At 32.0% G+C, this 24131-nt stretch overlaps 2 protein-coding genes and 1 pseudogene across 3 annotated transcripts in view; 1 reads left to right on the top strand and 2 right to left on the bottom strand.

Moving 5' to 3' along the window:
• LOC106755583 (probable serine/threonine-protein kinase PBL11) overlaps positions 1-13795 on the top strand; it is a 15224-nt gene extending 1429 nt beyond the window's left edge. The window contains exons 2-7 of the mRNA XM_014637764.1: positions 1923-2129; positions 2608-2942; positions 3339-3474; positions 12281-12417; positions 12507-12630; positions 13269-13795. Of these exons, the coding sequence (XP_014493250.1) occupies positions 1923-2129; positions 2608-2942; positions 3339-3474; positions 12281-12417; positions 12507-12630; positions 13269-13795 (1466 nt within the window). The remainder of the gene's footprint in view (positions 1-1922; positions 2130-2607; positions 2943-3338; positions 3475-12280; positions 12418-12506; positions 12631-13268) is intronic.
• A 3541-nt stretch (positions 13796-17336) lies between these two features.
• LOC106764085 (3-dehydroquinate synthase homolog) lies at positions 17337-21199 on the bottom strand. Of its 2 annotated transcripts, XM_014648313.2 has the most exons (10): positions 20781-21199; positions 19967-20133; positions 19620-19718; positions 19446-19514; positions 19235-19375; positions 19057-19146; positions 18197-18364; positions 17950-18025; positions 17795-17872; positions 17337-17680 (listed from the first exon to the last, which is right to left on the bottom strand). In XM_014648313.2, exons 1-10 carry the CDS (start codon positions 21178-21180, stop codon positions 17664-17666), a joined length of 1305 nt encoding a protein of 434 aa, XP_014503799.1. In that variant the 5' UTR covers positions 21181-21199; the 3' UTR covers positions 17337-17663. The 2 variants fall into 2 exon arrangements, with proteins under 2 accessions (XP_014503799.1, XP_014503792.1); XM_014648306.2 differs by having other exon boundaries at positions 17337-17872.
• Positions 21200-22277: 1078 nt separating this feature from the next.
• LOC106755574 lies at positions 22278-23166 on the bottom strand (annotated as a pseudogene).
• Between the last annotated feature and the right edge of the window lie 965 nt (positions 23167-24131).

The raw sequence follows: 24131 nt of genomic DNA, 5'->3' as shown, positions 1-24131 counted from the left end.
TAATATGTAAGTACTTGATTGTTTTCTTAGTTTAGGAACATAGTAAAAAATTTCCAAAAACCATTTGATTATTTTTTTGTAAGCGAAACATACCTATACAAACAACCTAAATCAGAATGACAACATTTTGGAAATTTTTAAGCTCCCCCACAAAAATTCTAAAAAATTAAAAATAAAAACATAGAATAAAATAGGAAAATCTAGTGAACAGTTAATTGTGATATGATGAGGAGGATGTTGACCATTGACCAAAGAATAATATGTGAAGAAAATTAATTTAAATTTTATTAAAAAATTACATGTGTTACTGTTATAACCTTGACCACATTTATTCTGAATTAATATTTAAGTGCATTTAAAATCATTGAAAAATTACATATATAACTAAACACCTGGTCAATGATAATTATAACCAATAATTATAGTAATTAAGTTATTAGTTTCTTACTTTATCCTAAAATATTTAGAGATATATCTCCAAACCTTGTGAATTCTGAATCCCTTGCATAATAGAAAAATGATGAACACGAAAACGTGGAATGGTTTTTGCAGTTGTTTTCAAAGTTCTCTGCAAAATTGCATCCAAGGAGTTATTATGACAGAGAAATGCATGAGTGTTTTGATCAGAAATGGTTCTATTCTTCTTCTGAAATAATGCAGTTCATCACTGTTGTTTCATTTCATTCCTTAGCCAAGTAATGTATTCTGTCATCTGATTTTTTAAATAGTTTTAAGAACACTGTTTTTAATCCATCCAATATTTCTTATATTTTTCTTTCGTTGTTTTATGAATTATGTTAATTGAGATGCTTTTGATAATGGTTTCTAACTTTCATATTTTTTTTTTATCTTAATAAATTCTGCTGTCAAATTTATGAAAATTAATTGTTTTAATAAAAATGGTGTCATTTTTTAGATGTTACATATGTAGACCTTACTCAAAAATTTTTAAATTCAAAATATTTTTCTTCTTAAGCGTCATATTCTTTCCTTGATTTATAAAAGAAATTGTAAGAAATGATTATATTATTTTATAAAAAGAATTACTATTATTATTATATGTCTAAAAATCTCACATAATTTAAAAATTATAAAAGTTAAAAGTAATATATATTTACTTTCTTTTCTTAATCTACAAGAAAGTTTCTAAAAATAAAATTATGATGGAATAATCACCTTAAAATTGAAACATATAATACTTTTAAAAAATCTTTGTCTACTTGTCATTTTGTCTCGTATTTTTTTTAATTAATTCACCCGAGAAAATATTTAATATTTAAATTAATCTATTGACAATTTATTATGTAATTTCTTAAATTACTTTTATAAATGAATCCTTAATTAATACATTACGGGTTCAAAGTCAAAACTTACTCATCTTAATGTTTATGCATGTTAACATGTTCTCTTTCTCAAATATTCATTGATTACATCGACTAATTTTCTTTTCACATAATCATTTCTCACATTCAATGAGGTTAGTTTCTAACTTGTTTATTAGTAGCTCAACACTTAACACCCTTTCATATCTTTCGTAATAGAAAAAAAAATCAAGTTTTCCATACTTATACTATCACGAATGAGATTAATCTATCTATCATATTTAAAATATTTGTGATATTAAATTGAATTTTATCATTAGTGTTTTTTTACTATTCCATGATGAAAATATTTGTTAATGGACCCACAAATAATCCCTCAAAAATATATTTCACCACCCTATAACATTTATTATTATTTATTAAGCACTCTATTAACCATTCTAGCTCTAATGCACATACCTTATTAAGCACTGAAGAATACTAAGATCAGCTTACACAATATTAGTACAAAGTGTGTTGTTAATTACCTGGCATGTCTCTTCTTAGTTTTCATCATTATGAGAATTTTGTTCTTAAATTTGTATGTTTTGAATGTTTTAGGGAAAATGGGGAGCATTTCTGGTGTTAGGGTTGGTTCTTCAATTGGGGGCAAATCCAAAGGAGGGAGAAAGAACAAAGATGTTGTTCAAAGTAGTAGTGGAGAAGGTTCAAGATTTTGGAAGAAATTGAGAACTTTCCTAGGTTGCATGTTTTGGAGTTCCAAAGGGGAAGATTCCTCCATAAACAAAATCAACCAAGTTGATCATGGTAATATTAATTCTACCTTTTTCACCAATATTTCTTAAAATTCACACACCTTTTTTGTTTAACTAAATTTCTTGTGTTGACTTGTTTGATTTATACATTGGAATTCACTATTAAAAGACTACACATTCTCAAATCATGTTTACATATCACATTTATATGTATATTATCATTGGTTTTTAATTTATACTCTCTCACAATATAAATACAAAAAGTAATTTTGAAAAGCCAACTTTAAATTCAATTCCTTTCTTAAAATAAGTTAAACCAAGTCTACATAGATAGATTTTGTGTACATATATGTTAACATAATTACTTGTGAAATAAAATTAAATGTGCATCTTTTATATATGTAGTATACATGCAAATGGGAAATTCAAGATCATCTTTTATTCTCTCGGGGATTACATGTATTGTGTCTAATTCATGTACATGTTATGTTGCTTGTTAACTTTGCTTTCACTTCATCCTAAATCAACAGGAAGACATGTTACAAATGATGTTGACAGACAGCAGCAGCCAATTGTCCCAAGATCATCGTCCAACAGAAGGTTAAGTAGCCATGCAAGATTGTGTGTTCCGGATCAAGAACTGTTTGAAGCTTCTTTGCTTCTTCGAAGGTTCACTTTTCAAGATCTTATGTTGGCAACAAGAACTTTTAAGGTTGAGAATTTTCATGATGAGGAAGGGTTTGGAGTTTTGTTGAAGGGTTGGATTAATCCATATGGAAACTATGCAGCAAAACCTGGAAAAGGGATTCCCATTGCAGTGAAGGCACTCAACTTAAACGAATGTCAAGATAAAAACGAATGGCTAGTATGTGATGCTAACCCTAACTAAATTTCTTTATTTTGTTTGCTATTTATTTTATTTTAACCTTTTTTTTATTTAGCAAATTAATTGCATGGCTTCAATATTTCTCTATATTATAGACACCCTCTCATTTTAATCTAAGTCTTTTTATAGTTGTTTTAAACATATTACACCTACAACTCAAAAAAGGTACATCATAGTGTGTATCCTCTAAAAGAGTTAATGTAATGTTAGATACTCAGAAATAGGGTGCATAATATTAAGATAAATAGAAAAGGTATTAGAGTGTAATTTGTTTTTTTTTTTATATATAAAATGCTATAATTCACATTAATTACTATTTATGTTGTTGATTAAAAAATTGATTTTTTTTTCTCTCTCTATTTCATGTATATGCAGGATGAAATTATTTATCTTAGTAAACTCCAACATTTAAATCTGGTTAGACTAGTCGGATTTTGTCTTGAGGATGACAAAAGGCTGCTTGTATACGAGCATATATGTGAAGGAAGTTTAGAGAAGCATCTTTTCAAGAGTACGTTTTAATGAATTTATTTATCCATTATTCATGTTAGTTTTTTAATTCTATTTGCATGCTTTTAAAATAATTATGTTGTTTCTTTTTTGTTTTAGTGTGATTGTTTTAATGTGATTGTTTTACAAATAAAAAACTATAAAAAAAAAAACAAAAAATTATCCTCCTAAAATAAACTAACCTTATTTAGTGTGATTGTTTTAATGTCACAAAAGTTACAATGTCATGGTGTAACGAAACTTATTTAGTGGTGTGGAAGAAAACCAAGGTTAAGGAATGGTTCATTATTTAATAACCAATTGAGTGAAATCCAAGTTTATTTTTTTCCACAATAGCCTATATATATATATATATATATATTATATTATATACACGGTGCATGTTACCAATCCCTTTTACACATAGACCCTATAATCAAGAGATCGAATTTTATATCTGATTAGTATAAGCATCTCATTCCATCGTATTAGTTTTGTAGATATTTTTGCATTTATTTCTCGTGCCTTGCACCCTTAGCGTTGCAAGCATAGTGATTTCTCCACCATGAACGTGAAATCATGTTATTTCATTACTAGAAGGACATAAGCTAGTTAAGGTGGGACAGCGGTGAGACCTAAATAGTTATAAGAAAAAAGTGAAAAGTTGGTTAGGTATCATCGATTATGTTATCAACTATAGTATTTATAGTATTTGATAGTGTAAGGATCCAATTCAAAACATTATGTTGGAATAAGACATTATCCAACCAAGTCATAGTTTATTTTCTTCTTTGATTGAGTCAATCAACAAAAAGGACGAGTGGTGGTAATTTTTCACTTACTAGATAGTGTTAACAACTATTTTTATCAAGGATAATTTTCAAATAACAATAATATACAATTACTTGATGAACATTGTGGAGCCAACTAGTTTCTAAATGATTCAGATCTCATCAAATTCTTGTGTGGTCATAAGATAGGTTTAAGACAACATTTTAAAAACATCATGGACATTAAAGGAGTTGATAGCATCCTCTAGGCTATTCTAATCACATTCTAGTACTTTATGAAGTGTTTCAATGGAAATGAAAAATTTTTGTTCTAGGTTTCCTTTACTGAAATTTCATTTATATGGGTTCTCATTTACAACACTTTGAGTTAGTTTTACAAACTCTTCAATCTTAGAATCACATTTTGATGTTAGACATGATGAAGTGAGTAATATGTATTTGTGATAAACAGTACAACACATCATGCAAATAATGACTTTCCATGAGAAAAGAAGAAAACAAAGAGAAAAGAGAAGTATATTAACACAAAACTTGAGAAAGTATATTACAAAAAGAAGGAAGAAAGGAAAATAGATAGAGCACATTTAGGGCCTTGCATTTGTTAATAAAAAAAAACAAAAAACAAAAAACAAAAAAAGCATAACACTTGGTGTTACACATGTTATGCTCCCCCTCTCTCCCCCCCTGGTTCCACATTGAATCTTCTCTCTTAAAACGTGACAATTTATTTCCATGTGTTTCATTCGTTCATGAAACACATTATTTGATGCAATTTTTTTTAGTGGACTGATTATCAAAGAATAAGAGCACTAGTTGAGTGTGTTGAACATGAAGATCTTCAAGAAAATAAGAGTCATTGTAGCTCACACATTGTAGAAGCATGAGCTTTATATTTGGCTTTTGAAGAGCTTCTTGAAACAATATTTTATTTCTTCGATCTTCAAGAAATAGGTGAATGACCAAGATAAGTTATGTATCTAGATAAAGATTTTCAAGTTTTGGGACACCCAGTTCAATCTGAATCACTAAAACATTGAGTTTGAATTCACTATTTATTGAGAGAAAAATCCCATCATATTTGAACTTTGTTTGAGATGACACAAAATCCAAATAACAGCTTGATGGTGAATGATGGTTGGTCACAACATATGCAATGTCTGGTTGCATATTTGTTAAATATATGAGCTTGCCAATAAGTCTTCTGAAAGATGTAGGATCTGGAAAGGGCATTCCTTAGTTTATAGCAGCACATTTGGAGAAATTCATAAGAGTCAAAATGGGTGCATAAGCAAGCATGCCAATCTCGCAAGTAAAATATAATGTGTATTTGTATTGTGAGATATGAATGCCTTTGTTACTCTGAGCCACCTTAAGACAAAAAAAAAAAGTTTAAACCCCCAAGTTTGTAATTTTAAAAGTCTTATCGAGGATCAAAGTAATGTTATTAATCTAAAAATATCATTTTCAGTTAGTATAATATCATCTACATAGATCAAAAAAGCGGTTATGCTTGTTTTTATTTCTTTACAAAAAGAGTGTGATCACCTTTGGCTTGTATAAAGTCATGAAATAACAAGAGAGTAGTAAGTTTTTCATACCACTAACAACTCGCTTGTCTAAGACCATATAAAGATTTATGTAGTCTATAAACTTGATTTGATTTGGGAGAGCTAATACCAGGTGGGAGTTCCAAATACACTTCCTCGTTTACTTCCCCCTAAAGAAAAATGTTATTCACATCCAGTTGTTTCAAATGTCATTTGTTTATAGTAGTTAGATAAAGGAGAAGTCAGATGGTGATGAGCTTGGCTATGGGTGAGAAGGTGTGAATGTTTGCCTCCAAAGGTAGTGTAATGCTCATCATCATCAAACTGTCCTATAGATATTAAGTTTCTCTTTAAGGCAAGAATATGTCTGACATTATTCAAAGTCCACACATTTCCATTAGAGGTTCTGATGTTAATATCACATCTTCCCACAATGTCAAGAGAGTTTCCATTTGTAAGGTAAACCTTCCCAAACTTTCCAGAAACATAGTTAGACAATAGCTCTAAGGAAGGTGTAGTATGAAATGGCGCACCTAAATCGATAATCCATGAGTCTATGGAATTATTTAGACTACAGGGTAGTGTATCTGCAATTTCATTAGTTGCTGCATTAGCTTATTAGTCATCATCTTGTTTCTTTTTGTTGTTCTTCTTTCAAGCCCAACATTGGTTTGTAAAATAACCTTTTTTCTGATAGTTCCAGGTGATATCATTCTGGACTTTTGTTTGTGGTCTCTCTTTGGACTTCGATTTGCCTCGACCTTGATTACGACCTTTCTGGCTATATCTTCCTCTATTTTTAGCACTCAATGTTGAACCAGAACTAAAACTGGAAGATTCCAATAAACTTCTCCTACGAACATTTTCGCTTAAAATCAAGTCACGAATGTTATCAAACTTCAACTTGTTGTTGCTTGCAGAATTACTAACTGCAATAATAGTTGCACCCCAACTTTCCGAAAGAGACAATAATAAAACTAATGCTTTTATCTCATCATCAAAAGTTATTTCCGTTGATGTTAATTGTGCAATAATTATATTAACTTCACTAATATGATGAGTAACTGAGTTACCTTAACCTATTTTGTGGTTGAAAAGTTTGCCAATAAAATACACTTTATTCATTGTGGATGGTTTCTCAAACATGTTTGACAATGCCTACATCAAATCTACCATTGTTTTCTCGTTCATGATGATGAACACAACATTCTTGGCTAATGTCAGTCGGATCACATCAAGTATCTGCCAATCTAACAACTCCCAATCTGATTGTTCCATGTTGTTTGGCTTCTTCCCGCTTAAAGGTAGATATAACTTCTTCTGGTACAAGTAGTCCTTTATCTGCATCTTCCAGAGCCCGAAGTCACTGTCATCGAACTTCTCAATCTTCACCTTTCCTTCTTCCAATGTCATTGCTCCTACTACTTTTGAAGAAAGCTCACACTCTTCTGTAGACCGAGATTTCCAAGAACAAGAGAACCAAATCTTTTCTGATGTGGAAGATCAGTCAAAGTTGCAATCACAGAGCATACTAAGAAATTGACTCTAACCAAATCTTTTATGATGTGGAAGATCAGACAAAGCTGCAACCATAGAGCATACTAAGAAAATTGGCTCTTGATATCAATTTTTAGGAAAAAGACAATAAAAGAGAGGGAGACAAAAATAGCAACACTAGAGTTTAATGTGGTTTGACTACAATGTGTATGCCTACGTCCACACTACACTAGGAAATATGTTTATTTTAGTGGATTTGTAAACCTTACATAAGGTTCCTTATATAGAAAAATGGAGAACACCATCTCACAATACTAAGTAATGTGAGACTAAAATCCAACTACAAAAACTAATAAGATACATGGTTGTAGCTTTTGAATTCAAAATCCAAATAATACTTTTACCATGATCGTACACACCAATAAAAGAATTACCTCGTTGAGTTAGATCAGTGGAAATAGTATTGATCTTGTTAACATGTGACTCTGTGATATACCTTTACTTTTTACTATTCTACATTAAACTCATGAGAGCTTGATATTGTTGCAACAACTAAACAAACATCTTGTTCTCCATTACTACTATCTTGATTTCCTTCTTGTTGAGCATCTATATATTTGATGGAATTAACTTTTTTATTTGAAAACTTATGCCCTGGTGGGAAGCTAGGTTTTATATAACAAATGTCTATCGTATAACCTTTTCTTCCATAATGAATGCATACCTTTCTACTTGTATTCTTGAAACCTTTACCATCATAATTCTGTGGAAATCCATTCTTCCTGTAAGAACTAGCTTCAAGATGACCAATCTTACCACAAAGGGTGCAACTTAGTTGATTATTGACACCATTTATCTTGACTTTAGTTTCATTGAATAGATTGCTTCCTATTATTTGACATTCTTGTTGGGTGACATAAGAGAAAACCTTGTTGATCGAAGGCATAGGATCCATTAAAAGAACATGTGACTTCATGTTTTTGTATTGTTCGTTCAATCCTCTAAGGAATTACACGACCTAATATTTTACTTTCTTTTCATGATCAAATACATAATGTTGAAGAACAAGGATCGAGTCTAAAATTTTGTATTTCATCCTAAATGATTTTAAGTTTTGTAAAGTAATATGTTACCATGAGATCACCTTGTTTGATGGAAGAGGCCTCCATTTGCAAATTTGAAACACGTATAAGATTGCCTTGGAAATATTCGGCCTTGAGATCCTTCCAGATATCTTTAGCTTTGCTAATCCATAGAATGCTCTGGCGAATAGAAGGTGAAACAAAATATACGAGCTAAGAAATTACCATGTTGTTACACCATCTCTAAGCTTGGTAAGTATCCTTGTCCTTTCCTGGTTAAGGGGTTTTTCCATCAACAAATTCAAGTTTGTTCTTGGCAATAAAAGCAGTAGTCATAGACCTGCTCCAAGAATAATATTTTTTGATGTCCAAAACTAGTGATACCAAAGACACAATTGGGCTTTTGTTAGGATGAAGATACAGGAAAATATTAACAAAGATATTGTCAGACATTTCTTTACTCATGATGAAAAACAAAAAATAAAACACAAAAGATAGGTAAGAAGGAGAAAATATTTTCATAATGTGTAGCAGAACACTTCAGATGAAGTGCTTTGATAACATCACTAGTGGAAAAACGCTGTTTAACGTCACTCATAAGACGTCGGTTTCGTGAAAAACCGACGTCTATTACTGCACGGTGCCATTATCGTAAATATAATAGTAAACTAGACGTCAGTTTCGATGTTAGGCGACGTCTATGATGTCATAGACGTCACACCTGCCGCAAATCGACGTCCAAGACCCTGATGTATGTGATAAGACAGTAAATTCGACGTTGGCTAGAAAAGGGCACCGACGTTCAAGTCACTGAAAGAAATCAAACGTCAGCTTTAGACGTCGGATCCCCTGAAAACTCGACGTCGACTGGGCTACAATTAATGTTGTTCACCTAATTCCCAGGCGCTTAGACGTCACATAGTCAAACGTCGATGTCTAAGGCCTGTCTGGAAGGCGGGAAGACAAAAATTCTTCAATTTAGATGTCAGTTCTAAACGTAAGCGACGTCTAAGTTCCTGTAATTGATTATTTTCACCAAATTCGAGGGGTTTAGACGTCAGCTAGGAGGGGCACCGACGTGAACTACCCCTGGCAGGAAATCAAACGTCAATCTTTTCAGCTTCTTGACGTAGAATAGACGTCTGATCCCCTGAAACACCGACGTCTATAGACGTCGGTTTCTGGAGCAACCGACGCTCCATTTCATTTTAAATAGACCGCAGACTCTACTCGCCATTCAGTTTCTGATCGCGTTTTCATCTCTTCTCATTTTTCTCTACTTCTCCTCTTCTTTTACTCGCTTGCGCACCTCTACTTTTTATCTCTTGCGGCATTGCATTGTCGTTTCTCATAACGTCATTGTCTTCGTCCTCTCCTTTTTCTCTCTTGCATCCCAGGTGCGTGGTTTTTTTTTATGCTTACCGTTTAAACTTTCTTTAGTTTTTTATCGATTATCTTGTCGTTCAACTGATTAAAATTTGCTTTCTTTGTGTTGTGTTTTAGTGTAGTTTTGATCCTCTCTTTGGGTAACATAGTGCAACATTCTCCCTTTGCTNCGTTCAACTGATTAAAATTTGCTTTCTTTGTGTTGTGTTTTAGTGTAGTTTTGATCCTCTCTTTGGGTAACATAGTGCAACATTCTCCCTTTGCTAGTTTCCTCACAAGAAGAGTGGCGATCTTTTGAGTTTTCTAGTTCTTCCAACCCAAAATGGAACTTGGGTCCTTGTCTACTTCTCGACACCGTAATTTTTTTCTGTTGTGGTTGAATAATGGGAAGTAGCCATGGACCAAGGTTCGGTTTTTGGTTGAAAGCACTAGAAGATTCAAAAGACGCAAGCTTTTTTTGTGGGGAAACTAGCGAGAGGAGAGTGTTACACAATGCTACCGAAAGCCTGGATCAAAACTCCACTAAAACACAAAATTGTTGTTAGACGTCAGTTAAAGCCATGTCCGACGTCTATAACAACATAGACGTCGGTTAGTGTCATTTTAAACCTCTTTATATATTCATGTTGACGTCGGTTTAATCATAGGTGGACGTCTGTATAGAGTAATAAGACGTCGGTGTGAGTATAAGCAGACGTCTATATAGACGTCGATGGATATTGTTAACCAACGTTTATATGGACGTCGGTTCTGAGGAATTGCGACGTCCCATAGACGTCACCCGTATAGACGTCGGATGTGAAAGTGACGTTAAAAGCCCAAATTAACCGACGTTAAACAGCGTTTTTGCACTAGTGCATCTTAGAATCGCATGGTTCTGGTCTTAGACATGTTGATTAGAAGGTTATAACTTTAAACATGTTTAGTTGAATAAATAATTTGCTCAATTTAAAATGCTTGAGGTTTAATATAGGTCGATGTTCAATTGTAAGAACTTATCAAAACATGTTCCACAGTCACACTTGATATATAGCTTGTCATTTACCATGAAAGAGGATTTTCTCTTTCACAAAGATTGACCTACTATATATATGTTATTTGATGAACAATCAAAGTCGTTAAATAAAATGCCTTAGGATGTATTGCATTGTTTCACATTCAAAACCTAAGTTTGGTATACAGTACTTGATTGGTCGAAGTTTGGTATTCATTACTTTTCACATAAGCTTGATGTTAGAGCAAAAGTCCAACGTCGTATAATATTGATTAAGTGTTAAGAATAACCAAGCATAAAAAATATGGTGATGCTTCATCTGAAAGAAAACAAATTTAGTCCAGTAACAAATCATGTAAGATACAAGTGTCATGTCTGATAGATGATATGAAACTGTGCAGTCATATTTTACGTTTGACATGGTATAATATATGTTCAAATGATAAACGCATATAACTAAGCTAACCTCGTACCAAAAAAATAAATAAATGCCTATTTTATGTTGTAGGGAATGTCTAGTACTTCCACTTGTCAAAGGGATTCGTTAGCAAAGGACAATTCACATAAGAAGACCTCTTAGATAAATATTTCAAGTTGTTTTTCTTCAACAACTCTCAAAGAACTATCTACTCATAAGACACTGCACTTTAGTCAAATTCAAGGAAAATAACATTATCCAAAAAAGAGATAAGTATATCCAACTATTAAAATGTTACATAAAGAAGATAATAGCATTTATTGCTACATGGAAATCATTTAATGTGTCCTTCAATATCAAGCTCATGGAACAAGAAGAGACATTAAAAAAGAGTTGAAGTTACTCAAAATCATAAACAATTTTATAATCTATAGAATCTATATAAAACATATCAAAACAAAGAACGGAGAGAAAAATGACGTTTCATAGTATCAAAACACTATTGAAATAATCTTGTATAGGTTAATAAACAATTACCCTATCTAGCGAGCAACTTAATGATCCTTGATCACTCCTCATGCAACCTACTTATCTTAGTTAATTGGCAAAAAAGTAATATAAAAGCAACCTACTTATCTTACCTAGTTGAGTTAGTAATAATTTGTTCGAAGAATACTACCTTTAGAGAAAACCATGACATAATCCATATACAAAACATTTTTAAAAAGAGGAATAACTTTAAATAACATCATAAAATCAATCATATCTTTTGAACATTAACTAACTCCTTTAACAAGTAAAAAGGTCATACGAGGAGGATCTCCCCTGCTATAAAAAGTAACCCACCAAATTACTATCACTCTAATAAACAATTTACAAAATGTAAGATAGTATAGATCCAACAATTATTTTATCTTTATAGTATTACCTTATTATAATATCCTCATTAAATTAACAAAACAATAACAATTTCATTAATATGACTTGCACTTTTAATATATTTTCTTTTTATAAAATTTGAACTTATTTTTCTTAACATTTAAGTTATTGATTATTGTATATGTTAATGGATATATTATATATTCACAAGTTATTATTGTCATCTACTAGTAGGAGCTGTACACCTTACATGGCCTACGAGGATGAAAATCGCAATTGGTGCTGCTAATGGCATGTCATTTTTGCATGAGGAAGCTTCAAGACCATTAATATTTCGAGATTTTAAGACATCTAGTATCCTATTGGATAAGGTAAAATGATTGTTCCATGACTTACTATTCTAATTTTCAACACAGATACCTCATTACCTATATCTTATAATATCATTTTATTGGATAAGGATTACAACACAAAACTTTGTGACTTTGGTCTTGCAAAAGATGCTTCAGTAGGACATGAAATGCATACGACAACTAAAATGGTAGGATCTAAAGGCTACGAAGCCCCAGAATATATAATGACAGGTTAGTATACTTAAACATCTCAATTTCAAAGGTTGTTAGATATTGCATATTTAGAAAATAAGAAAGGTAAATAAAAATTTTAGATTAAATATTTCTTAAAAGAAGACATTATTTGAAAAGATAATCATTATTGAAAACAAATCATTGTTGCTAATTTGATATTCCTTACACAGATGTTATCACTAAGTCCCTTTAATTTATTCAACTAGATATTTCATGTGTAGAACAGAATCCCAAGCTTTGGGGAAATGCCTATCTAGGATCTTGTTTAATTTTTCTTCATAGTAAACTTATCAAATCAATGTAATAAGATCTATGAACTTATGATATTCTATCAAAGACAAAGACTACATCACTTATGATATATTCTTATCTCATCGTTTCACTACTGACATATACACAATGACTTACACATGGCAATAATGTGTAGGATCTCGATATGTTAACAACTTTTTTTAACAATTTTTTGATAATAGATTACGTGTGATTACTTTATTGATATGCGTTGTAAAAAAATTGTTAAAAAATGTTGTTAAAAGAACATTTTCTTAATGTGTGCATGATTTAAGATTCAATGTTGTATGTATTGCAAGCTTCTACTCCATTTTCTGTTAACATTAATAGTGTTGCTGACACAGGAATCCTTACTCCAAAGAGCAATGTTTATAGCTTTGGAGTAGTTCTACTTGAACTATTGACAGGAAGAAGAGTTATAGATAAAACAATGCCTATAGAGGAGCAAAACTTGATAGAATGGTTAGGGCCTCGTCTTGGGAACAAAGCAAACTTCCATTATTTGATGGATCCTAGACTTGAAGGTCAATATCCAACAAAATTTGCTCATAGGACAATGAGGTTAGCTATTCATTGTCTTCGCCTTGACCCTAAAACAAGACCCCTTATGAGTGAAGTACTTCGTGAGTTAAAATCTTTGCATGATGGCATGCTTGGATCTTCAACCTCCCATGGAAGAAGGCATAAAGGTCCATCCAACCATGTTAGTCCTAACAAGTATGGTGTTGGAATATGTCCATCATCAAATTTTCCAAGGTGCTTCCAAGCCATGCCAGAACGTCAAGACTATCCTTTACCTCTACCTCCATCTCCATCAAATCCAAGAGTTAGATCTTCCTCAAATCCTAGTTTGGAAATTTATTCAACCTAGTGTTACTTTCTTGTGTACATAACTATTAGGAATTAATTATTCTAGTTCCATGTTGTAGCAAACAAAACTAAATTTAGATAGCAATTCAAAGAACATAGTAAAAAATTATTACTAAATTGTTATATACATGATCTCACCCTTTATTTATGCATAATGAATGCCACAATCTTTAACATATTTGTTATTAAAGTTTGTTTTCAAAAGTTGATCAAAAGAACACTTCAAAGTATTTGTCTCCTTAGCACATTTATGCATTTTAAAAGTTTGTCTTCCAAACACTTTTAAGAAAACAAAAATAAGGAGTGATGATTCATTAGTCATCTATTTTTGTTTTTTTTATATAAGCTAAAAAAAATTCTAATTCTTTTACAGAAGTAATTTACTTGGAAATTATTCTTACCACGTTTATACTTACTTAAAAATAATTTACATTTTAAAATCTTCAATGCAGCAAAACTTAAAATTATACGCTCAAAATTTAAAATTTTGAGAACACCTAAACTCATGAAATCGTAATAAAACTCAGTCATTTATCATCTCCTTTCATTGTCCAGGACTTCTCTCACTCACAGTTCCTTCTTCTCTCACTAACGCCTAAAAACCGAAAGTGTATAAGGCTATGAGGCCAAGAGGATTAAGATGAATTTATTTATTCATCAAGAAAGTTTTGGCTACTTTTGTGTGATAATAATGGATAATAATAAAGGTGGACAAAAATCTGCTTGGATGGTATGTAACAAACGAAGATTGACAAGAATATGCATTTCTAGTTCTGTCCGGTTTGAATTCATGTTCGTTAATTTTTATTTTGATCATTTGACTTAGTTTAACCTAATTCATGGGTAATATTGAGAAGTATACTAAATTGTATAAGTAATAAAATAAAAAGTGTAAATATTTTTTTCCAAGATTCACATTTATTAAAAAAAACTATAATTATTTACTGATTAAAACTAAGAACCATGAAAAAATGAAAAATATATTGATTTTAATAAAAAAAATAGAAAGTAATTAAATTAATAAAATTAACTATGTCGTAGAGAGTTCAGTGAAGTCGGATTTCATGTTCCAATTCAATAGAAAAATACTAAACAATCTATTTCCAATTTCTACTCTAACAATTATACCATGATAGGAAATAATATATTTTTACCTTATCTAGTTTCTGCATAATTGATTCTGTCTTAAATAATTAATATATTTTTTCCTTAATTATTGTATGTTAATTATTGTACGCTGGTTATGTACATTCTATATATTGTACTTTGATTACTCTTTCAACATCAATAAAAAACATTTGTTACTCTTCTTATATGGTGAAAGAGTAGTTGGATGAGCTAGGGTCGTTGAATAATTTGACCTTTCTCGCTGGACAAATTGGGTTGGCTCATTGAACGATCTGAGTTGAACTTAACTTGAAAATTGTACTTGAATGAATTTTAACTGCATGATAATTCTTAATATATTATTCCATGATATTTCCATTTATCTATGAAATATTTCACAAATAAAAACAATATACATATCTTTCCAAAATTATAAAATAAATCTTTAATTATTTAAAAGTATAATAATAAAAATATCCATAAAAAAAATAAAAATAAACATAAAGCATTGTTTTTATGGTTCTGGTTTTGCATTGAACTTTCTTAATTTCACATGTGTGTTTTATGTTAATTGAAGAAAGTCTGTATAGACTATGTTATGGGCTTATTGCTTCCTAGGTGGCCTTTTAATTTTAGTCCTATCAGCTTTTTAATGTTGAATAATAGTAGTATTGATGCACATCAAAATGCCCCATGATTCTATTGTCAAGCCTATGTGAACTCCACTGTTGGGGCCTTTTATAAATTTGGAAATGATTATTTTCTTAATGACTTCATAACTCTTTTTTTTTTTTTTTTTACCTTTTTGCAAGATGAATTTGAAGATCATTTAGAGAAGAGGAGTCACAACATGTTGAAATGAATTCGATGATTTTGTTAAATATAAGTTGTAATTTCTCTTAACTTTCATAGTGTATTAGATAATATTACACTAGCTTTCAATGTTTTCACTTTTACAATTATCATTTCACGTATACACTATGGTAATTGAAATTTAATTTCATTTCTAAATGTTATGAGTTTTATTTATGTTGTTTATAACTAGAAACTTATCAAATTGATTTAATTTTTTAATTATTTCGTAATATTGAATAAATATTATTTTAATAGTTTATATGACATTATATTTTTATGTTTTTCAAAATAAAGTGGAGGATTAAAACATTAACAATTTTTTTTATAAATGTTATAACTTTAATATGAAATAATCATTTGGAAAGAAATAATGTCATTTGGAAAGAGAACTACTCTTTGCCATTTAGAAAGAAATAATACTATTAGGGATTAAGTTTATGATTGAATCCTGAAATATCTTTTAAGACTTATGGATAGTAGTTAGTAGTCACAATCTAGAACTTCATAAAATTTGACAGGAAAACAAAAGCATAACAAACAAAAGTACTAAAATATGCTTCGAAAAAATAATTCTCTGAAGCTTACAAAAATATGTAAGAAACAACAACAATAGAAAAAGACAACAATAATCCTAAAACAAAAACATCAATATTTTTAATGTGAAAGAACTCTCTCTCAACATGAGAAGTATAAGTTCACTAATCAAGCTCCACTGAGATCAAATATAAGTATATGAAAGTCATATCAAAACACAAACAAGTGTGTAACTAGCCAATACATGAAAACAATAATGTTTCCAAATTTAAAGAATAAAGAAAGAGAAACTTAAAACAAAACGACAATTTTGGATCATTTATATATATATATATATATAATAAATCATTAAATATGTTAAGATAATTATATTTTATTAGTCAATTATAAAGTGATATAAAATATAGTTAAAAACATATATGTCATGAAAGATCTATTATGCAGATACCAATAATGATTTCAATTTGTTAAAGCGATCAAATTGAAATTATTAAAACTTAGAAAAAGTAAGTGAGAGATAAAAGAAAAGTAAGTGAGAGATAAAAGGGTCATAGTCCTGTGAACTCCTATTCCTTTCTCTCTATCCCCATCATTAGAGAAAACTAAGAACTACAATTGACAATCCGAACAACCAAAAGTTTCAATCTGATCCAAGAGTGATCAAAGTGGGAATTACAAATTTACCAAAGTAACTCAAAAAACATGCTAACCAATTTCCTTTCTTCTTTTTCTCTTCCAGATGTTGCGAAAATTAACAGTCTCTCTTAACCTAGAAAATAACTCTCCATTGAGGTTAAGTAAAACAAAATGGACTTGACTAATTTAAAATCTTTAGACGTATAGTTGGGACTTCAACCCATAAATTACTTCTATCACAAATTTATATACATGCTATGAGAAAACAGAACAAGTGGGAAACTTATGCAGGCAGAATAACAAAACCTGAATTACCTGCTTCAAGACTTAAGTGCTTCAAGACTTAAGTCCGGACAAAAAAGTGTTCAATTGGGGGGACCATAATTTAGGTGTCCAATAATGCTAAAATCAGAGATGACACCTCAATTTTTAAATGTTGAAGAAAATGTCAGCAACATCTTTGATTTAGATGAACCCTATGCAAACTCTCAGTTCATAGGCCCCTAAAAACATTTGAAAGAAGGAAATGGAGAGCTACTTCCATCCAAGATGCATTTAGAGCTCAATCGTGATGGTGAAGTTAACAAACACTTGGTGATTACATCAACAGTTCTGTGAATTACTGCTTTTGTGCAATCGTGTTAAACCCTTTGGCCCAACCTAACTCCATAACTCAAATGTCATGTGTAGAGTAAAATATAAGCTGCTCGTTTCCATGTCTCTGGCCAGATCATAATCTACTCTACCATCATAACTGCAGGGAGAACAAAGGTTCACAATTTGAATGAGTATTACAACTTGAATACATTATTACTAGTTCATTTCTCAACTATAAATTCTTGAATTTCTATTCCTGTATGCCGAGCACCTCCTTGTATTCTCAAAAGAGTTTCATCTCCAACTTTGAGTGAGGTCACTGGAATGGCTGTTTTTGACAGTGTATTTCCTGAATAGACAAAATACACAATACTTTTAAGAAAATCAGCAAACTAACAGAAAATATGAAAAACTTCATTGAATCACCTTGTGGGGGACAAACCAATGCAACTGTTTCTGCATTTTGTAAAAGGATGCTGATAGTTTGATTATCTGATTCTATCTGAAATGAAACAATTATTATTGCCAGATCAGAATTTTGGATAGGTCTCAAGCAAACAACAATAGAAGGACCTGTAATAGTGATAACTTATGAGATGTTCACACGACAGAACAAAACTTTTGTTCGTTACTGCCACACAATATGTTCATCCTATATATTGCATTCACAAACCTTTGCCTCCACTAGGATTAGTGGTCTACTTTCTATCTTTACACGCCCAACAATAGCAATTCGTTGGTGACCCTGCTGATCAACAACAATAACTTCTTTTCCCGACTTCAATTCTGACAGGTAGGATGTTCTGTTTCCTGGAACAGCAACATAGGCATGCACTGGTCCCTGTTATGATAAGTAATTTGTTAGAAAGGGTTCATAGAACTTATGTAGACAGCATGACTAACATTTTAACTGAAAACTCCAAAACATTGTGAATGAAAAAAGTAATAAAAACAAATACTGCAAAAGTCATATTTTCTTCAGGAATGTAAATAGGCTGAATTAACCCATCAAAGTGAGAATGCAAGGTTAGAAAAATTTCAGCTATAAAGAGCCTAGTTTACTGATTCTGCAACATGAGCAGACAATACTTATAGCACATGTAAATTTTATTCAACATTCATGACAAATAATGGCAAACAATTATCATGAGGAATGAACTGCCTTAATAAAAGCTTGGTCAAAGTCTGCTTTGAAAGTAAAACAATCCTGATTCAGCAATAATCAAGGTTTCCCTATTAAAATAAATTCTTACACACAATAGCAATAAATATATTTTATAGTCATTATAGATGTTGTCAGATCTTTAAAATTACATGAAGTTAATGATTAACTTTTATATAGAAACATGGAAAATCCACTTGAAAGTTGAGTGTTACTCACATAACACCACAACTGGACCTTTTTCCCAAAAGGGATTTGATCGCTGGTCTCACAGTCACCCCCATTGAATTATGATGAAAAGAGAGGTGATTTTATCAAATAAGATCAAAGGCAATGAATATATTAAGTTAAGGCTTGTGTGCACAACTTACTGCATTCACCCGGAAAGGCCTACTTGCAATGTAATTTGACTCCAAGCATTCTGAGTGAACAAGAAATAATCCTCTGGCAAAAGATCCAACCTGTTGCAAATATTTGAACAATAAGAATGGAAGCTTCACTGATTAGCCAAGAAATAACTTAAATGTTGCAGAGGAAACTGATACATACCAGAAGTCCTTCACCAGGTCTCATGAGACTGCAGAGATCTACACAAACACGATCCCCCATTCCAGCCACTTGAATATGTGTCACAGTGGCTTTAGTCAAGCTCAGTAGATTGCTTTCTTCAATTCTTCTGTCAAAATATGCCTGAAAGTTTCCAGCTGAAATAAGAGGTCAAGCCTAATTACTGAAGAAGTCTCATCTAGGTACAGAATACCTTTAGCTCAAGAACAGCTTCAACGTCTTCAATCTTCATAACTATGCCATCTAAACCATGTTCAAGCGCCTGAAAAATCCAAGGGATGTAACTGTCAGAAGAGAATTAAGCTTAGCAAAAAAAGTACTACTATATACGGTGTAAAGTTTACTTCATTTGTCTTCTTGTGTATACCTCAAGAAACACCTGAGCTTCAGATGTATTATTAGATATGGCAAACACGGTCTTTTGGCTTCTTTGAAATGCAGCTATTATATTTTCAGCAGGTATTACCTGAGAAAATGTAAACAAAGAAAACTATTGAACATGAGAATGTAAATGATTGAAAGCAAACTATATTACACTTTTAAAAGACAGTGGATTTGGTTTCAGCAATAGAAGTCAGACATGATCAAACCAGGAAAAAAATGGTTTTTGAGGTGATGCCGTGGAAGTCATAGAGTTATAGCAAGCTATTCATGGATAACAAGTGTGCAAAACTATTCCATTATACTAGTTATAGCAAGCTACAACGAAAATACCTGCCAATCTAGTAAATTAACTACAATGGTCTCTGCCTGTTCATCCTCTGGTCTAAGTCCCTCTAGCTCCTCTGGGTTTGAAACGTCAAAAATTGTGGCTACCCTTTTATTCTGTTCATCCAAAACCTCTCCCTCATTAACAAAAAGTGGGCATATTACTGCAATTGCTGTACCCATCAAGACCAAAATTCCAAACTCATAAAATTACACATGGTAGTAGTATAATATACCGGTTCACCAATAATACAAACTCTACTTTCCTCAGAGCCAGAAAATGTATTGTGTACAAAACAATTATGGTCATCTTATCTTATTTATGGTTAGCATAACACTAAAGGGATTTCATTTTGTCCTTTTACAATAATTTCAGCACAAAACATTTTACATTGACAGCTGAGAGCTTAACACAACTCTCCTCCTTTACCAGCATTAGGACCAGCTATGAAAAGGGGGAGAAGAAGACCAAGAAAGAATCACATTGGAGAACGTTGTTTAGGGGGACCTCATAGAAAACAATATCTCTGAAAATCTTATCTTTGATGGAGCAGAATAGCCCAGTGCGATTCAAGAAACCAACCTCATCTAATAGCATAAGGCTTGTGTTCTATGTTCTGTTTGCATCCTGAATCATTGATTGTCTCATGCATGGAAAGATTACTAGCTTCTATAGTTATCATTTTCAAAGTCATTCATAGTGATTGATTCCCAATTGATTGAGATTGTAAATGTTTTTACATTTGCAGTCAATCCAAATTAAATTCTGCCAAATAAACACAAACGGGTTATAGAATTTCCTTCCGAATGAAGCACTTACAAGACCATTCTTGAGCAAGTTGCCGATGGTGTGATGGGAAAACAAAAGTATTCCATCCTCTCTCTACTGCCGCAGTCATTACCTGCTTGTTCGTGGTCCATATCCACACTCTCTTGGATCGTTTACCAGTCTCATCCCACGATGTCCGAGAATGAGAAGAAGAAGAAGAAGAAGAAGAAGAAGATGGCATTGAGAAACAAGGACTATTATGCCTATGCCGCAAAAGGGTCTTTCCACAATGAAGAGAATTAAAGTTGGAACAAAGGTTTGTGGCTCGAATGTTTCCAGAGTCTGTGGACAACCAAGAGCATTGGAGGAAAGTGGTTGGTGAAACGGAGAAAGATGAAGAAGGTGTAATAGAAGAGAAGTGAGAGATGCAAATATGTGACAGCAGTGCCATCCTATGTTGTAGTTGATGATGTCTGCAACAGCAACCAGGGAGTGACCGTGTCAGTAACAACCTCATCTTCTTGAGTCACGTGGCATTTCTTTCTGGTTTTCCAAGTCACGTGATATTGGTCTCACTGGAAAAGGCCAGTGATCAAGTGATATCAAAATGGCTTTTACTCTCTGCACCCATTTTTCCTATACCTCTATAAGGTCTAAAAGAAACATTAAATGGTCCAAAAATGATTTTTAAATTTTTTTGAATTAGGAAGTCTTTTAGAGCATTTCAAAACATCATAAATATAAATTTTCAAATAGTTATGTAGTTAAATTTCAAAAAAATTATATTATATAATTGAATTAAATATGTTTTTAATTTATAAATTTAATGCAAAGTTAAAATTTGCATATGTTTCAAAATTTTGATAGGATTTGGTTCTTAAATTTAGAAAAATAAATAGATATTATCTTTTTAATATAATTAATTTAATTTTTGTGAATTGTTAAATAATATTTATACCATTTGATAAATTTTTAATTTAAATATGTCCAACATATAAAAAAATAAGAACATCAAAATTAAAGAAATTATATCCCTTCACTTTTAAAATTTGAAAACAAAAAATGTATGACATATTCAACCCTGTATAATTTAGAAAAAAATATTTCTGTAGTAGTATTTCAAATTTTCCAATCCAAAATAATATTTTTGAATTTCCTACTAGGTATTTGCACATCATCCCAAAATTTGTTTTGATAAATACATCAAATCTATTTTCAACTAGAAATTGTGTGTAAATTAACTTCAAATTCATAATTTGAAGGTTAGGTTTAGACATATCTGTTCTGATGGGAACTACCATATATAGTTTACTGACACTCATTATTTTATATTATACTCTGTTTTTTCTCATTCTGTTTTATAAGTGTCTGATAAATTTTTGTTACTACATCACATAGGCCATAGGGGCTTGAATTTTATCAATTTCTGACAACCAACAAGGCATTCATTCACATGGACTAATTTTGTTTCTAACTGTGCTCTTTCAGAAATAAATGCATTCTATAGGATATATGATTACTGAAATATAGATGCAGAAAATTGAAACATGTCATTATTCAGCTTAATAGAACAGGAATCATGCTACACTGATACCAAAAGCACATAAAAAAGTGGCTGAGAGCACAGAATCCCATTTAGAAATGTGAAAAGGCATGAGGAATTTTGGTGGAGAATTTGAGCAACAAGACATGTTTGTAAGGGTTTTGAGGGGTGACAATGGTTGATGGAAAATTAGGGTGATTGACAGAATCAGGGAATGCTTGGCTCTCCAAACACAGTGCTGAACGTGGCTGATAAACAAAACCCCCTTTTCCCTTTTCATTCTTGACAAAATTAGCAGTGTAGAACTGCAAACCAGGAGCATTTGTGAAGAGTTTCATCACTCTCCCTGACTTGTTATCGACCACTATGGCACCAAGCTTTGTCTCTTTGCCTTTTGCACCATCAAGCACATAGTTCGTGTTATAGCCATTGGTCTTTGCCAATTGGTTTATCCTTTCCCCAACAGTGTGTGGTTCAAGGAAGTCATATGGGGTGCCCTTCACAGAGGCAAATTTGCCTGTGGGAATGAGATTATCATCGAAAAGGGTCACTTCAGATCCAAATATCTGAACCACTTCATTCAGAATATTGCCATTGTTATGGTTCCCTAGGTTCCAGTATGCATGGTTCAACAGATTCACAGGTGTAGCCTTGTTCAGTGCTTTTGCTTTCATGATTATACTCAGTGAGTTTTTCCCAAGAATGTAGCTCACAGTTACTAGCAGGTCCCCAGGAAATCCTGCAACACAAATACTGAATTATGCACATTCACTTCTCCAACAGACTATATTACACTTTTTTATTCTTCATTTTTCATTTCACAGATTCTGCCAAAAGAAAGATAAGATGAGAATGCAAAACAATGTTTTAGTCACATACATACAAGTTTTTTGTGTTAGAAATGGATTTTAGATGTAACTTATCAGGTACAAGATGAAAAAGGCATTACGACATAACGCGAAACTACCGTATCCGCATTTGATAACGATGATCTTGGAACACTTTGAAGTTCCTACTGACAATGAACCTGTAACAGAAGTCATGGGGAGACAAAGGATGGGATATGAATCTCTNGGGTCATTTGGTTATGNCNAAAATGAAGACGGANTGTGGGTTCCAAAAGAAATTCCCCCCAATGTTCAAGAAGAAGGGGAAGGCATAGAANATGAACATCACGATGAAGGCAATTCTTCTACAACACTGACTGATGTAATGAACCGCATAGACCAAATGCANACATTCGTTGGCAGTAGATTGGATGCANTCGACACGCGTTTAGGTCAAATGGACAACACAATGNAAACAAGATTTGACAACTTCNCAACTCAATTTGGAAACATCGAAACGGCCATTGGAAGCATGGAGGAGGAACTGCNGCACTTGCGCATGCGCTTTGATAACGCTCCTCCTAACCCTTGAAATGTGGTGTTTATCATTGTTTNTGGACATGAAGAACTCTATTTGTGTTTTAATTTACATTTTAGTGTTGCAATCTTTTGTATTTGTTTAGTGTTGTAGTCAATATGGAAGTTATCGTAATTAATGTATGGATCAAACCTTGTTTGGATGAATGAAGTTCGGTTGAGTAATGCAATTTGTGTGTTGTATCCATCATTAATTTGACCAAAATTATTATCCAGTAACACAACATTAAAACAACCAAGCATAGTGAAAAACCAAGTATGACAACCCTGGTCCTCTGGGAACAACACATGGGATCCCTATGTCAGAGTTTGTGTCCAAATGACTCAAATGGTTCTGGTAATCGTTTACCAGGGTGTGGTAAACGATTACCACAGCAGAATATGCACAACTTCACTTCCAACTTCCAACCCACATGACCCCTAAGTTCCAAACCC

The sequence above is a fragment of the Vigna radiata genome, chromosome 1 (genome assembly GCF_000741045.1).
Source record: "Vigna radiata var. radiata cultivar VC1973A chromosome 1, Vradiata_ver6, whole genome shotgun sequence".
Lineage (NCBI taxonomy): Eukaryota > Viridiplantae > Streptophyta > Magnoliopsida > Fabales > Fabaceae > Vigna > Vigna radiata.
This window is presented reverse-complemented; position numbering and strand designations above follow the sequence as displayed.

Excerpts from the sequence above, each read along its gene's own strand:
- LOC106764085 (XM_014648306.2), bottom strand. The coding sequence starts at position 21,180 with ATGGCACTGCTGTCACATATTTGCATCTCTCACTTCTCTTCTATTACA. Across the intron at positions 19,515-19,619 it reads AAGCTCAGGTGTTTCTTGAG|GCGCTTGAACATGGTTTAGA; the intron begins GTATACACAAGA and ends TGGATTTTTCAG. Across the intron at positions 18,026-18,196 it reads TAATCCTAGTGGAGGCAAAG|ATAGAATCAGATAATCAAAC; the intron begins GTTTGTGAATGC and ends GTTTCATTTCAG.